The following is a 17351-nucleotide window of genomic DNA, read 5'->3' as shown; positions in this document are numbered from 1 at the left end:
ACTTTTTTACCTATAAAATAAATTAAAGTCTTATTTTTCAATAGATAAATATTAGAAATAAAAAAAATTGTTAATGATATATTTAACAATTTTTTTTTTGCAATATTTCCTCTTTAATGATGAATTTTTCATCGCTAAAAATTATAAAATAATATTATTTTTTCTACTATGAATTTGACAATAAAATATTTTTGTCCTTACTAAAAAGTACTTATAGTGACAAAAATAAAAGTTTCATTTCTAGAGACTAATATTCTTATGGTGTATAGTCCATATTTACAGTCTTCCGTAAGAGGGATTGAGGAAGGTAATGTCTCTTAAAAGGGGTAAGGGGATTCGGGGGAGAGAGCTTTCCCTCTTGCCGTATAAAGTGCTCTTCTAAAAGGCTTTCCCCTCTCCTTCTCCCAAGGCCACTATTTCTATAAACATAGAATTGAATCTTCACTCTTCCTACTGTCAAGACTCTAGTTTGAACATCATACACACTTTAGTTCCTTTCCGATTTTGAATTTTTTTCTTTAAATAATTACAACATAAAACAAGTGTTATAAAAAAAAAGTGTTAATAACACTAGTCTTTCTGAATTTTTATATATTAGTTGTTTTAAGAGTGTAGCACATGAAATGAGTTTTCTTTGAGCATTCTTTCTTTTTGGGCCTCAACTAAAAGAGCCCCTATTTTGAGGTAGCATAATATTACATTAATTAGCTCACAATGAGCACTAACTGTTGATAGGAAAATTTGTCACTTGCACTACCTCGAGGGGTGAGGACTACTGAATGGGAAATAAGGAACCTTCAAGGGGAAAAAAAAAGGGAATCCTAGATCAAGACTATGAATTGGTCAAAACCATTAATTTGACAAGGCAAAAATATAAGTATAAAGCTTAGCAGTAGAGAAGAAACACGATCAAGGTAGCTGAACAAGTTGATTACAAAATCACCATATGTACAAAAGTAGACGCATGACCCCTACCCTAAAAACATGATCAAGGTAGCTGAACAAGTTGATTACAAAATCACCATATGTACAAAAGTAGACGCATGATCCACTCTCTTTTCAAAAGATATTTGAAGAGTAAACAAAGGTGGAGAGAGGAATGAGAATTCTAACTAAAGAGAAACTCCTAATTGAACTAAAACAAAAGGCTTTTAACTTAAATATTGGAGTGGGATCATCGGAAATCCCTACTCCCAACCCTATTTTCGCTTTTTTTTTTTTTTTTTTTTTTTGCTATTGTGTATATAAGTATACCTCCATTTGTTGCACTGGGTTCAATCCAAGAACGAAACAAGTATCAACACTACCATTACCATATATATAATCTCTTATTAACCATTCATTTGCCAAAAAAATTTGGTAAGAAAGCCATTATCATTTAATTAGTGAGTTTTATGAATTAAGGTTATGTTGGATGAGTTGGGGTGTCACTATTGACCAATGATTAGAGCTATTCCACCCTTATACATATATGGGCTCTAAATTACTAGTTAGTTGAGATCCAATAATTGAATGTCCGACTCGCTTTCAAGTTTCATCCATTACGTAGCCGGTAGCATAAACTACATTAGATTAGTAGTAGTACAATTAAACAGATGAATACTCAGTTTCGAAGGGAAAAAAAAAGTAAATAGTCCAAACCTCATTTTTACTTGAGAGGGTTGGAAATCAAATCTATTGTTATCAAATTTGGATTCAGCGTTGATCTAAATTAATCTTGTTTATATTTTGCGCCACATATGTATTGTTTAGATTCAATCACATATGTAAATTTATTTAATAACGACGAATTAAAATCTTCCAAAACGATTAGTAGAAAACTCATATCAGCATGATTCAAAAAATTATTTTTTGTAATGACTTCCATTTAACTAGCATCTACAATATCAGAAGGGATTGCAAGAGGATAAAGAGAATGCAATCTATGAGGGGATGAAGTTGGAGCCCGCATCAATTGATTGATCACTAGGAAATCTATATATATACACTAACTTTTCAATGAGGGATCCCTTAAGTTATTAAAATAAGGAATAAATTAAAAGACAAGTAAAATTATCATCCAATATACTGTAAGACAAGATACACATAAAATTTATGTTTTATTTATTTTTTAATTTATCTCTTACTTTAATAACTTAAAAGATTTCTTATTAGATAATGACTATACATATAAAAGCCAACCTGCATGGAGATCATCAATAATACTTTGCTGTCCCTGCCCATGTCCACGGACCATTAGCATACAAAAAATGCCAAAAGTCACCTCACGGGCTCATTAACCTATTTCCAAAGTAAGAATGTGTGTGTAAATATATATATATATATATATAGACACCACCAACACCATGATTACTCATGCAAATGATCCATTGTATCCCTGGCAAATTAAAGGCAGTCCTTTCCCTTGTTACGGATTTGTTTTATGGGATATGCATTATTTTGTACGTTCAGCAGGGTCTAATCGATGAAAAGCTGCACCTTTACAATTATTATTTGGGGGTAAAAGCAGAGATATATAGTACGATTAATATTATTATATTTTCGCAAGGTTGTAAACTATGAGCTGTAAATGAAGAGTTTCAAATTTCGAGCTTAATTGCATGGCGCTAACGTGATCGCAATCGCATGCATGTGATTGAATTACCCCACAAGGCCACAAGTGTTGCTACCTACCAGAAAACATCCAGCAGTTCTCGCCCAAAACTCTTCCCTGCCAATAGGGTTAACATCGTCCCTTTACTTGATGTTGTCTGTCTTTCAAAATTTTTTTTTTTGATTTTTAATTTCATTAGCTCATATCATGACTGAATTATAATATTATAACAAAATTGTATGTAAAATATATAAATTATATATTTATTGCCGGGACGTTGTTCGAGCCAACCGAGAGCTAACTTTTGAGTCAGACGCATAGGTTTTTATATGATATCAGAGTAAAATTTATCTACAAATGGATCCGCACTGGTTCCTTATCTTCTATGTAACAATGATTAAGGGAAAGATCTGGTCTGCATGTCATACATGTGAAGGAGGTATTAGGGAGATTACTAAAGTATGAGTGACCCCTACGGGCTTCTATAACTATAAACAACGATGACATAGTAATATGCTAGGCTGTGTATGCCCCCAACCGTAGCAAGCAAGCAGTAGTTTTCTGATTTGATTTTTCAAGAGTCGCTACAGCAGTGGGGATCTCATGACTCATATATTTCCATTGATGTTGAGATTAATTAGGTCCGTAGAGCTTTCCATCAGGACCTATCCAGACTGATAGCCCATATAGATATAGCTAGAGTCAAATGAAATGACTGAGAGACTTGTGTATTTTGGAAGGCCTGTTAGGTTTTGTTTGGTAGTTGGGAGATGGATTTGCTTTTAAAAAGTTCCCAGCTAGCCAGTCAATTTACTTTAATATACATGATTGCTGTTTTGTTTGCTGTATTGAATCTATCTGACTCTATATATATATGTTGTGTTGCTTTTCCTATTAGTTATCCACTGAGAAATTGTTGTGATTTCGTTTAATATGTTCAAATATTACGTTTATGTGCTCTCACTTAAATTGAATAAGCCAAATTAATGTCTAAGCAAATGTGAGAAAGATCTCTAGCTACTTGCGGACAAAAGTCCGTTCGGTACTTGTTACATTAAAGAAACTTAAACGCAAAACTATATTATGTGGATGACATTGACCATATGGAGGCTCTCGATTAAAGAATTGAAGGCCTGATGAAGACATATCACAGTATTTTTTATATATAGCTTAAAGTTTTCTAATTATTTGTCTTGTATATAGCAAAACCTCATTATTAGTTTTATTATGAATTCTTTGGACTTATTTAACTATAACTGGAAGTAGAAATGTCGCCATCTTTAAGGAAAAAAGGGAAAAAGGAAAAGAACAAACTCATATATGTATCAGTTTTACACAATCGCAAATAATATTGGAAGGTGATAGGTGAATTGATGGCATTGCTAGAATGTTTTTCAAATTATTAAACTTTGTTTTGCCACTGTATTTAGACAACCATTACTCCTGTTAGAGAACTAGCTAATTACTGTCAATATTTTGGTCGGGTTTGATTGTTGATTAATTTGTCATCTAGGATATTAGCAATGTTTGTATGCTTAAAATTAAAATTCAAAATATCATTGACATTTGGTCCGTATAAGATTATAAAACTAATTAAAAACTATGGATTATGATATGTGTTTGTGCATGATATAACAAAAGACTTTATGAAGAATTTATAAATTCCGGCCACTTCGTAAGAGAGTCGATATATTCTTGATTTTAAATCATTAAATTGATGTACTGTTGTAATAAACTAATTGAAGAAATTAAAACCGAAGTTACCAAACCATAAAGCATGCTAATAAACAATTAGTCAACATAATTGGGTGTTGGTAATAAATAATAGAGTTGATACCATAGTTAGGCATGCATTATTTATACAATAATAGTTAGGCATGCATTATTTATACAATAATAGTTAGGCATGCATTATTTATACAATAATTGATACTTTCAATAAAATCAGCATTATTATTTGGACTAATTAGGTTTTATTTTGAATAACAAGCAAAACTTCCCTTTAACCTACAATTCAAAGTCATGGTTCAAAGGGGGCTAGAGACTTATATATCAAATTGAATGTCTCAATCTAACTCACCGACCAAAGTCCAAAAGGTGCTACAATGGGTCCTATAAGTTATGAGAAGGAACTAATGCCAGAATCCTGAGGGATAATAAATCCCTAAAACCGGAACTGTGTTTCCTCCTATTTCATTATCAAGAGGGTCACGACTTTATCAATTTAGCAACAAGGCAATAAATATAAAGGAAAAATATAAAAGGAAAACCCTATAGTTTTGTGACTCGTGTCTACGAGAGGCTAATAATAATAATAATAACAAATCTTTATTTTTTATTTAAATTAGCTACTAAATAAATATTAATTGGAAGTCGACTCACAACACATCCCCAGTCCTCGTGACCCCCAGGATGGGCTGCAACGCTCTCAGTTCTTAGCACGACAGATTATCATATTATATATAATATATGCATGTATATGTCTGCATCTATCAAGTAAAAATCTACTCATTTTGCGCAATGTACATTTAGATATACGAGTGTCTATTTTGTACACAGAACGCACAAAATTAAAAGTATAGCTCTTAGCCTTTTGGTGAAATATACTTTAAGCAATTTTATTTGACTGTTCAACCGAATTCATATTCTACAAACAGAAATAAATAAAATTAAAATTAAAAAATTAATTTAAATTTTACTCGCCCCAACCTATATAAAAAAAAAAAAAACACACACACACACACACACACAAAGTAGTAGGCTTGTTTTGAGAGACATATATACATTGTGATTATTATCTCTGTATAGAATTTAATTATTCTAGTCTTTGGTGGACTCGACGTTTGATTAATTATTTTATCGACTGACAAATCGCACCCAATGGCTCGTGGTACACGCAGAGCAATTTGTGCCCATGCTAGGGCTACACCACTATTTGATCATTTGATGGATTATGTATGTCCTGACTCATAATGATTTGTGATTCCAAGTAGGAAAGGCATTGCCATTATTAATTTGTCCTTGTGAGGTTTATAAACCTATATGGGATTCGGTAATCTTATTGCCGACTAAACTTCATGGGATATCGATCAAGCCCTAATTAAAGTGGTGATCTAATGTTAACAGCCAGATAAACAGTGCCCTTTTCTTCTTTTTTTAACCCAAAAATAATTACATATATGTGATTTGCCCTAAAAATGACATGATTCTATATGAAGAAGCATCAAAATCTAAAGACTATTGTGAGGTTGAATCCCTTCCATGTGGAGTGATACAAGCCCTACATGGGGGACACTCCACTATTTCATCATCTTTTTTTTGTCAAAAAGAAACTGTTCAGTTTGAATTGGTTATGTTTGTTGGGAGGATGCAACAGTGATTTAATTTTTTTAGATTTGGGTTTGCACAGAAAACAGCAGACAACTAGTCTTAATCCTAGACAGTGGACATCCAGAACACCCCCCCCCCCTCCCCCCCAAAAAAACTCAAAAAAATGATATGGAATATTTATTAATTAAGTTTTTATTTGTTTGGAAAAATAGAAAATAAAAGTGTTGAATTGAAATGTCAATGACTTTAGGGTGGGGCTCGCATCAAGTTACTTGCCACACAGTAGAGTAGGTATATAATTTCAAGTTTAACTGGATGGCACAGTTGAGTCATGATCAACATGAAAAGGTGAATTTAATTATTTCACCAATAAATGGAACATTTGTAGGTTTTATGATATAATACAATAAATCATTTCAGGGGGGATTTGTATGGGCAAACTTTTTATTGAGTTCAAAATGTTAAATCATGTCCTTGTCCATGTCCATGAGTGAGAGAGAGAAAGAAGGCAATGACTTTTTATCCTTTCATTTAACCATGTGCAACTTTTTCTGGAAGTTCAAAAACTCCCTCCCTGCCAATTTACAAAGTTTATCTCAAGCTTAATTCTTGCATTTTGAATCAATCAATCAATCTTATAGTTTTTAAAACCAAAAACTATGAATTTTAAGGTTTTTTTTTCTTTTTAAATGCAGAAGCCCTACAAAGATATTGTAGACTCCAATTCTGACTAAGAAAGTTAATATCATGAATCGTAGTTACTGAAACTAACATTCAAGGATTAAATTATATTTTTATATAATACAATTTAAAAATTCAATTGAATTTAACATTCAATAGGTAAATAGATATGGAAATTTGATAGGTTTTGACGGAAATAAATATACAATGGGTAATTTTTTATGTAATTTTTGTAATAGAATGATAAATTGAGTAATTGACTCAAACTATGGGATGTACCTTTTGTTTCACTTTATAATTATGGTGAACACTCAGCACTATTAAGCAGCTAATAATAACTAATAACAATCATTATCTATAATTTTGTTGCTTAAATAATTGTGTTATCGTTTCTTGTTGAATTGCAATTACAAATGATTAGACTAAGTTATTGTAGTGCATCTAATTTCAGGTGAAATTAAAGATCATGTATTGATTTAACTAATTGCTTCGAATGGCAAGCAATTTTCAATGTGTATTGATTTGACAATATTCGGCATCTCAATAGCTCCATTAAATAGATTTTTCCAAATAGATCAATATCCAGTTGAAGAAAAAGTAATATTAAATGTAGTTTAATTCGCTATACAATCCAAAAACTACGGTTAATATTGCCAAAAAAAGGGCATTGTACTACTCATTAAAATCAAGAAGACATGAATAACTAATCAATAAGAACTGATGATACTTCATTTTCATGAATTAGGTGAGTGACAAATTCATCTTTCGTTGTGCATAAATTATCATATAATCTTGACATTCTGAGCCATTTAATCATAAGACCTAAAGTGGAGAACAGTGGCTACAAGCGTAGAGCTAATGAGCTATAGATATTTGGGATCCGATGGTGCCACTGCCACTGCACCAAAGCGTCTTTCACTGAGATTGAGCAATAATCATATCGTAGAAAAGATATTCACATTATTGATTGTTGTCATATGCAGCAAGTGCATGCCATGCCCGACTGTTAGGCCATCATTTTAGTGCCATCAAATTCATTTGTCTTAAAAAAAATTTCGATTAGTAGGTCTCACTGTTTGGCTTCTTCTCAATGAGCTGCCCCCACGAGCATGACATCCAAGTTTCATCACGTACGACGACGTTAACAATTTATTATTATTTTATTTATTTTTTATTTGACAATGCTGTATTAAGTTTCAAGAGTAGCATGCATTTTTAATGTATTTTTTTTTTAATCTTGCATTATTGGTCCTCACAACAAAAATTTACTTATATATACAATCAAAGAAGCTTTTAAAAGTTTGTTTGAATCAACGTTTTTTATTTGTATTCTTTTTTATTTATATATTTTTAATTAATACATAAAATAGAGTATGATGAGGAACAGCAATTATTGTTTAATAAATGAAATATCTCATTCCTTTCTAAAGTCTAAACTTTAAAAAAAATAAATAAATAAGTATTGCATAATTTGAATGAAACACCTCCTCACCTGGCTGAACAAAATTTAGACCTTAGACATTTTGTATTCTTATCTGGAAACATTATTTTTATAGCCCCGTTTTTATTTCTAGTTTGCAGTAATTAAGATTTAACCAGAATACATAGTCGCACGAATTGAACATCGGCATGTCGCCCAACAACAGCCATATACAGTGACTGAGTGGTTTCTTTTTTCTTTTCTTTTTCGAATATTAATTATTTCCGTAAACATTATTTGGTAAATATAGAAACACTATCGAGATTTTATATAGCCGAAGATTTTTATGTTATTTGAAATGTAATTAACCCGTCATGCAAGCAATGATATCACGGTACATTCTGTTGATCGCTTAGTGAAATTAAGTGCTTGTTAGATAGAACGTTGTCCCAAAATGAAAAAAAAAAAAGACGAGAGATTTGTTTCCTTTTCAATTTTTGCCTTGGCCCAATGGGAGAGAAAAGATTGAAAGGTAGAAAGAAGATAATCTCACAATTAGCCATGTGTCCCTAATTCAATTCCAACAGCCTGTAATTGCAGACATGTGGCTTCGTTTAATTAGATTATTCTTTGTCTTCACTCTTGAACGCGCTGTATATAACTTTATTGAATATGGTCACCTCATTAAGAGTCTTATCTTTGATTAATCCTCCTTAATAATTCTGCATTTATACATGGACCCCAACACAGTACCATAGAAAATTCTCAAATAAGTAACAACTAACTGTTTTGGTTAAGATTAATTAAAATTTGACAAATCCTTCATCATGGATAAATATGTCAAATAAGGAGAGAAGAGAAATATCTGTAAATCATCAAATTAAATGATAAGATTAAAAAACGACAATAATTAAACTAAAACTAATCGTCTGTTGTTTGAATCAAACAGGACCTTAACTTCTGTTGGAATGACTAAAATAGTAAGATAGATTTAGATACACTACCATATGGATACTTTTATTGTTTAATTGGGTCTAGTTGATTGAAATAGAAAATTTATGTCCTAATGTGAGAGATTATAATAACGTAGCGTCCTAACGCGAGAGATTATAATGTCGTAAAACGCACCCATTTAAAATTGTGTAAAGAATAACAAGTAATATAGAGAGGCCCCGCGAGAAAACAATACGACGACGTTGGTAGATTAAGCAAATAATAGCATTTGGCAAGTGAAGTCATCAACCACCAGTTAATCTCGCCAGCCTAACCTCGGAACGTAACATTATTATCTATCTTAATCTTCCCGTAATTAACATGACTAATAACCAAAACTCTCAGTCCCAAAATATATAGAAAATCCATTTTCCCGGGAAAACTGATATCCCTATCACTCTCCCTCTGTCTTTCTTTTCAGACAAATCATCCCAATGTACATTTACCTCCAAAAGATAGATTAAAAAGATAAAAATAAAAAATAAAAACGCGGAACACTCACCTCATCTTCATATTTATTTATATCCAAACAAGCACATATAATTCAGGTATCAAGACAAAGCCTCTTCTCTTCACATACTCACTCTCTCGTGAGTTTTCTCCGATCAATTTTCCGGAGGTGGATATTTTGGAAAAAAGAAATCTAAGAAGTGATCGATGAGAAGAGAGCTCTGAGAGATGTCGGTGACGTGCTCAGGTAGCTTCCCGGATCTTCTCTGCGGCGAGGATTCCGGCATCTTCACCGGCGAGTCATCGCCGGCATGTTCATCATCGGACCTCGAGTCTTCGGTTTCCATCGAAGAGTCAATCGCTGGCTTTATAGAAGATGAGCGGAACTTTGTTCCTGGGTTTGATTACCTGACTCGGTTTCAAACTCAGTCGCTTGACGCCTCTGCCAGAGAAGAATCCGTTGCATGGATTCTCAAGGTGATGACATTAATGCCACCTTATCAATATACTTACATTAATACGTACGTATAGCTATCAGCTAAGTACTTGATGATCATTAAGGGTAACTGTCGATCAATCTGAGCCGTAGATCTGAGTTAAAAGTTTTGTAAAATCAGATTGACCAGCCGTTGGATTAATGGAGATATCAATGATCAATCCTGCAATATCTAATCTTTCTCAGTACTATAAATACCATTTTGATATTACGTGGCAGTGATTGATATTAAAAAGTTTTCACGTACTTGAGTGTCTTTTTAATCGACAGGTGCAAGCATACTATAATTTCCTCCCACTGACGTCGTATCTCTCCGTCAACTACATGGATCGGTTTCTGTACTCTCGTCGGTTGCCGGTAAGTGCATGTCGTTCCAAGTTTCTTAGCTGGACCGCAGAGCGGATTACCGGGATAATTAATAACGATCGCGGGAAGTGATTAATTAATTTTGACTATTGAGGTACTTGTTTTTGACTTTTGAAAACAAAGAAAATGACACAAGTGAATTGACTAATCAATTTATGGATTACGGTGTTGTTTACGCGAGTAATTAAACACCCTTTTTTCTTTTTTGTCCTTCTTGAATTAACTTTGTAGACAAAAACTATTTTTATTTTAAATGAACTTTAATCGAGTGTATACTATTTATTATGTCTTTATAAACATTGTAGCTAATGCTTTGATAAACTTTTTACCTTTTATTTAACGTTACCATTTATTGCTTTTATTAACTTTTTTATATTCTTTGTCAGCACGTGAAATTCACGTGGGAATAACATTTTCAACTACATTGTTACAAATTAGAGGCGGCTTGAAAGTTGAAACCTAACATAATTTGTAATGATTATTTTTTTTATTATTATTGTAATTGATTTGCTAATTGAAACTCTTTTCAGGATAACAATGGGTGGCCATGGCAACTCTTATCTGTTGCTTGCTTATCATTAGCGGCTAAGATGGAGGAAACTGTGGTTCCTTCTCTGTTGGATCTTCAGGTACTAACTAGCAATTGTCAAATCTAAAAACAGTACGACTTACTGGCTCCTAATTAATAATAATAATAATAATTAACACTTTTTAATAATTATAGGTTGAAGGTGCAAAATATATTTTTGAAACAAAAACAATCCGTCGCATGGAGCTTCTCGTGCTGAGTGTCTTGGATTGGAGGCTGAGATCGGTAACACCATTCAGCTTCATTGATTTTTTCGCATGCAAGCTCGATCCAACAGGAACTTTTATGGGGTTTCTGATTTCAAGGGCCACAAAAATCATTTTATCCAATATCCAAGGTAGTACAATATACATAGTAATTATACATGCTCCCACATTATACTTACTTGTATAATTATTAATTTATTAATTGCTAATATTATGTCAACAGAGGCTAGCTTTTTAGAATATAGGCCGTCAAGCATTGCTGCTGCAGCGATTCTTTGTGCGGCCAATGAAATTCCAAATTTGTCTCTTGTTAATCCTGAACATGCTGAATCATGGTGTGATGGGCTGAGTAAAGTAAGCGAGTAATTAATAATGTATTAATGATGGGCATATGTATGTATGGTTTATCACAAATTATAATATCTGCCGATGCCAACACAAACAAATATCCATTTTTGCAGGAGAAAATCATCAGCTGCTACCGGTTAATGCAACGACTCGTGCTTAATGATAGCCGAAGAAAACAACCAAAAGTTATCCCCCAGCTTCGAGTTACGATTCGGGCCAGAATGAGGTCCTCCTGTGACTCGTCATCATCGTCATCATCTTCATCATCACCAACTTATAAAAGGAGAAAATTAAATAACTATCTATGGGTAGGTGATGACAAAGGAGGCTCCGAGTGAGGGGAAATTTTTATTAAATAAAAAAAAGGGCAAGGACGAAAAAGAAAAGAAAATGGTGGTCCAAGTTGTCTAATCCTCAATATTTTTTGGGAGGGTTTTGAGAGTAATTAAATTGACTTGAGTGTGTAGATTATTTAGTATATATGTATAAGCTTATGTATAACAGTTTGGTGAGTGTTGGGAGGTTGATTTATTAATTTTTTTTTTTTTTTTTGGGTTAGTTTGTTGGTGGGATTACATCAATCCATTAAGTTTAAGCCTTTAAGGGCTTTGCAGATTCCCAAGGGAAGGGGATTTGCTACATTATGAATATTTTTGTGTGACAAAAGTTAGGGGCAGATAGAAGCGGGAAAAAAAATAAAAATAAAAATAAAGAAGGGAATAAAAAGAAGTGTATTAATAGTGGAGTCAGTGATGGAGTGTGAAAGATCAAGTGGCGATTGAATTCAAGGGCTGCATTGATTATTGAATGGAGAAGTGAAGATAGTGGGGCCCTTATGTATAGAGTCGACGGAAAGAGAAGAAAATTTGGCAAAATAATGAGGGGCAATGGAGACTTTGAAGTTTGAGCTGCAGCTCCTCCTCAAGGGGTATTTGTCAAAGCATCCCATCAAAAATCAAAGGGCGTTCTCCATTTTCTTCTTCATTATCGTTCTGCGACTTTTCATTGACAGCGCAATCGAACAACTTATTTGAGAAGATGACTCCATGTTTATAAAATGTAGACTTGGTTGAGTGGTTTGGGAGCGCAGGCGCGTGATAGGTGCATGGCTCGCACGTGTGCATGTGTGTTATTTTGGCGGGAAATGCCTCTTCTAATGTGGCCTTGACTTGACCTTGGCCTAACATTTGATACTCAAGCGTCCATGCGTGTAGAGGTGACACGCGCGGATACTTTTTTTTTTTTCTTTTTTTTTTTAAAGTTTCTCAGAAAGAGGTTCCCCCTCTTTCACGGCCTTAGTTTTGGCCAAAGATATAAAAAAATATACAAAGGTCTTTGGGGCCTTTTCATGCGTGCTGTACGGGATTGATTCATCAATATATATAATAAAAATCCATATATTTGTTTAATTTCTTTTTTCTTTCATTTCAATTTAATGTTTCGGTCTAATTCTATGCGCAAAGGCACGTGATTGACAATGGAGACTTTTGTAGCTTTCCCATTGTTTGAACGCTGTCAAAAGCCCTTTAAGATGCAAATATGGAATTTTGCGAGGCACGCTCAGTGAATGTATCGACTCTCCAAGCTATCCAAGTGATCGAAGGGGCTGTGCTCGGTCCCGCCAGCTAGAAATACCCTTAATTTCATTAACATGACTCCTCAGTTATGAAGCGCTTCCCGTGACCAGTCCGTGGCTATCGGGCGTTGGCTGCTTCTCCCAGCCAGCTAAGTCCCTCGCTTCAGATATCCGACAATAATTAAGACGAGCTAGGCCAGCTTCTTATCGCATCTATATATATATGGCATCTAACTTCTTCACAGGTAAATCTTTTATAACTGCATGAACAGATATATTTTACTCCATATATTGTGAAGTGTGTGGGAAAAAGCTAGCGGGGGGCTTAGAAAGCTACTTTTTATTTACAGACAAGTATCTAAATTACAAAAAGAAAAAGTCGATCAAGAAGTTGTCATTTAGCCCTTGATGCCCGACATAAGGTATATTATTATATTATTTTCTTTGTGTTGCATGTAGTAAACATATATAGCACAGTGACCCTTCATACGGGGTGCATTTATATAAGAAAAAAAAGTAACCATGCAATTATATCATCAGGCAATTTCCCTGCATCAGTACTTGTCATCCAACCTTATCACCTATTCACTTTGTCACACGTGTGGGATCCGTGATCGAGCGTATACAGAGTAAAGTATTATTATCTTCTTTCATTCACATCAAAATTAGACGTGCAAGTGCCCCTCTCTTTATTATTTATGGACCACACTCGAGAATTATGAAAACATGTGTTTTTCCAATTTTTGGGTGGTACACACAAATTTATTTTGTATGGCATTTTTATTGGATTGTTGCTTTCAGTACTAATCACTATGCCATTTGTGAAAACATGTAGCCAGGACCACTTAGTAAATATAATGAAATGTAAAATATGCCTAAAGTTTTGCTCGGAATTCATATTAGAATCAGACTGTGATTGGGATTTGTTTGGCACCTATATTCATACATATAAATTTGTGATTGATTTTTGGTTCAAAGGAGGGAAGGGAGTTATAAAATTAATGTCAACATTCTTTTAGAATATTGATATGTTATTACAATCAGAGATCTCTTAATATTTACAATTAAAAATTTGTTTTGGACTGATCTCTTAACATTATTATGATACAATTCATATTTCTATTTTCATATTTGATGGAATAGATTTCTATCCTTACCCTATAATATATGATTGTAGGGAAAATTTGAGAATAGAGTCTCAACACCGATACTGTTGGAGTTCGGATTCAAACTTGCATGCTGGTGCTGCAAGTCTACAAGGCCTAGTAATTAATGTCATAATCTGATCTTATTTAAATTAAAAGTCTAGCAAATTTTGAGTGAGGGACGTGGATGTAAGCATGGTTAATAAAAATACTTTATGGCTTTATTTATAAAGGTACTTTTTTAAAAAAAAAAAATTCCAAAAATGTGGATCCCGCTATCTAACGTTAACGACTTGTCCAAATGCACTTGATAATATAATATGTCGCATCCACTGATTAAAATAGGAGCGGCTTCCAAATTCATATATCAATCAAGACAATGTGGCGTTTCTTCATTCGACCAGCTATAGTGGGAGCCATGAAGATTTGGATTAACATTACTAATTAAGCTAATCAGAAACACCACCATCTTTTCTTCTTTCTTCTTCCTCACTAGAAAAATCTCAATTCTATATTTCATTAAACTAGGTATTAAATGTGGGTCTGGTTTGGTAATCAACGACTTATAATTGTAATTAAATCGTACCAGCGCACGCCCTATATGAGACGTGACGAAAGTCTAGATTAATTAAATGTTTAATTAAACCAATTAAAACAATAATGGGACGGAGAATAGGACGAGGCGTGGACAACAGTGACAATGCTATCAAGAAAATAATCAAATTTTATGACCCCTTATGTCTCACCCTCCTCAATTTCTCTCTACAGAGTACCAACCGTGTTTTTATAATCCACAAGCTTTATAATTAACCCAAGTTGCTGCAATAAAACATTGATGTACGTGATCTTTAACGTAATCATCAAGTGGTCTGAATGAAAAGGTGCTTAATATTTTTAATCTCTATAGCTAGCTAATTTTCTTTATTTTGGCTTGAATTTATCTTGGTCTCGCTTATGTACAAGCGTTAAATGAAATAAATAAATAAATAAATCTAATTATGTACTAAAGGAATCGAAATAAAATTTAATGTAAAGATTAAGAATATTATAAAATGCCCACTAAAAGTTTCATGACATATCAATTCACCAACAAGATTTTTTGACAATTATATTCTATCACCTAATATTTTGACTATTCTCATTTTACACCAAAACCTTAACAATAGTAAAAAATTGTTGAGGTCATAAGGGTATTTGAGGAATTTCAAGCTTTAGTTATTTTTCTACCTCTTTACTGGCCCTTTTTTTTTTCTTTTTCTCTAGACATTTGACTAACGAGCTCTTTTTTATTGGTTTAGTTATTAAAATTTTCTTATGTTAAAATTTTCCCATAATAGAATTCCAGGACTTTTTACAAAGTTGTAATAATTGAAAATTTTTTATGTATCCATAAACAAATTAATTCATGATGTTATTTTAACTTTGGTTTAATTATAGTTGAGCTTAAAATGATGAAATTTTTTCGTACCAATAAAAATGATATCATGAATTAGTTTGTTTATGGAAGTATGAAAAATTTTCAATTACTATTATTCTGTCAGAAAACCTAGAACTTAATTATGGGGATATTTTAACATAATAAAATTCTAACAATTGAAATAAAGAAAACAAAGACTCATAAATCGGATGTTCAAAGAAAAGGTAAAAATTTGTAAAAGAACTAGAAAAATAGAAATATAATTTCAACTTGAAATTTCTCAAATATCCTCATAACCTTAACAAATTTTTAATAGTATTCAGGTTTCAGTGACAAAATGATAATAGTCGAAATATTAGATGACAAAATATAATTATTAGAAAACTTTAATAATTAATTGATATGTAAGGAAACTTCTAATGGATATTTGATAATATCACTAAATATTATTATCATATCATTCATTGGGCTGGACGGCGACGTGACGCCTTCTCATTGGATTCAAAAAAAGATGAAACGATGTGAATTTGGATTTTGTCAGCAATAGGAGGTTCCCACCATTAGCCCTCATCATGAAAGCAAAATAAAGATCACATGAGAGTTTGGGTTTATGATGATGATTAACAATTGCAGCTATAATTCACCTATAATGGCAAGTATAAATATAAAAAAGAAGAGTGGTAATAATCGCGGACTACAAGTTCAAACTATTCAATTCCCCTTAGGCCGGTGAGAGGATGACATGCATTGCTCAATATAAAGACTAACAGCCAGCGGCTGCTTTACTAAATGCAAAAATCAAAATAAGATTGAACTCGATATATAGAGGCCAGGGGACCCAATGCTTTACTGCCTTATCTTGCACTAAATAAAACTTCCACCAAGCACTTTCTTCATTTCTCAAAAACAAAAAGCAAAATGGTGTTTAAAGTTAGGAATCCTAAGTATAAACCCAAAAGCCAAAAATTCTTTTTCCCTTCCAATGAATAGCTAGGGTTTAATGGGGGCGTAGGGGGTAGAATCTAGCAGCCTCTTTAACCTAGTGCTTTTCTTTGGGGAAATTTTCAACTTTAGTGTTAATTGCCCTGGCCATGACAAAAATGGAGGACCCTTAAAATTCAGCTTTTGAAGATGATTTTTGGTTGTAAAACTACGCTCGTGGGGCTGCTGTAAAAGCCCCTTGGGCCCGTTTTGTATAAAGGGTTCAAAAGCTAGAATGATTCTGAATTCGCAGATATGATTTGTGATTTGATGCTGAATGCAAGACACAGGCTCACCAGTCTCTAATCCACAGTGTGCTCAAATGTCACCATTTCATGTCATGAAAATAAAAAACAATGCCAAAAAGAAAAGAAATACGGATCTCGTTAGTCTTTACACCGTAAAAGAAAAAAAGATATTAATTTATGTTTTGTCTTTTCAATAGTTGGATAATTGTTCAACTATTAGTTAAATTTATCACGAGATTAAACCCTAGCGAAAGCTAAGCTATCTGTATCTGATAAAAAGAAAAATGATCATGTGATTTCTGGGGGAAGGGGAGCCCCAAAGGTTGGCTTTCCAACTCACGTTTACTTACTCTCTTTGGATGCCATGAAAAGAAGGCGAAAGGAAAGAATGGAGTGGCCGTGGCTACTCTCTCGAATCGAGGGAGCGTATGTGCGATGTCGTTTTGTTCTTTATCATTATTGCTTTTAATTTTGTGAACTGTGATAGTGCATGCCCTGGCCAGGACCTCCAT

The 17351-nt window shown here is 33.2% G+C and overlaps 1 protein-coding gene across 1 annotated transcript; it reads left to right on the top strand.

Moving 5' to 3' along the window:
• The first annotated feature begins 9537 nt into the window (after positions 1–9537).
• LOC18045705 (cyclin-D1-1) lies at positions 9538–11839 on the top strand. Its single transcript, XM_006438402.2, has 6 exons — positions 9538–9944; positions 10234–10320; positions 10860–10958; positions 11054–11255; positions 11348–11478; positions 11586–11839. Exons 1-6 carry the CDS (start codon positions 9696–9698, stop codon positions 11808–11810), a joined length of 993 nt encoding a protein of 330 aa, XP_006438465.1. The 5' UTR covers positions 9538–9695; the 3' UTR covers positions 11811–11839.
• Positions 11840–17351: the final 5512 nt, after the last annotated feature.

Source organism: Citrus clementina, unplaced genomic scaffold, assembly GCF_000493195.1.
Source record: "Citrus clementina cultivar Clemenules unplaced genomic scaffold, Citrus_clementina_v1.0 scaffold_4, whole genome shotgun sequence".
NCBI classification, from domain to species: domain Eukaryota; kingdom Viridiplantae; phylum Streptophyta; class Magnoliopsida; order Sapindales; family Rutaceae; genus Citrus; species Citrus x clementina.
This window is presented reverse-complemented; position numbering and strand designations above follow the sequence as displayed.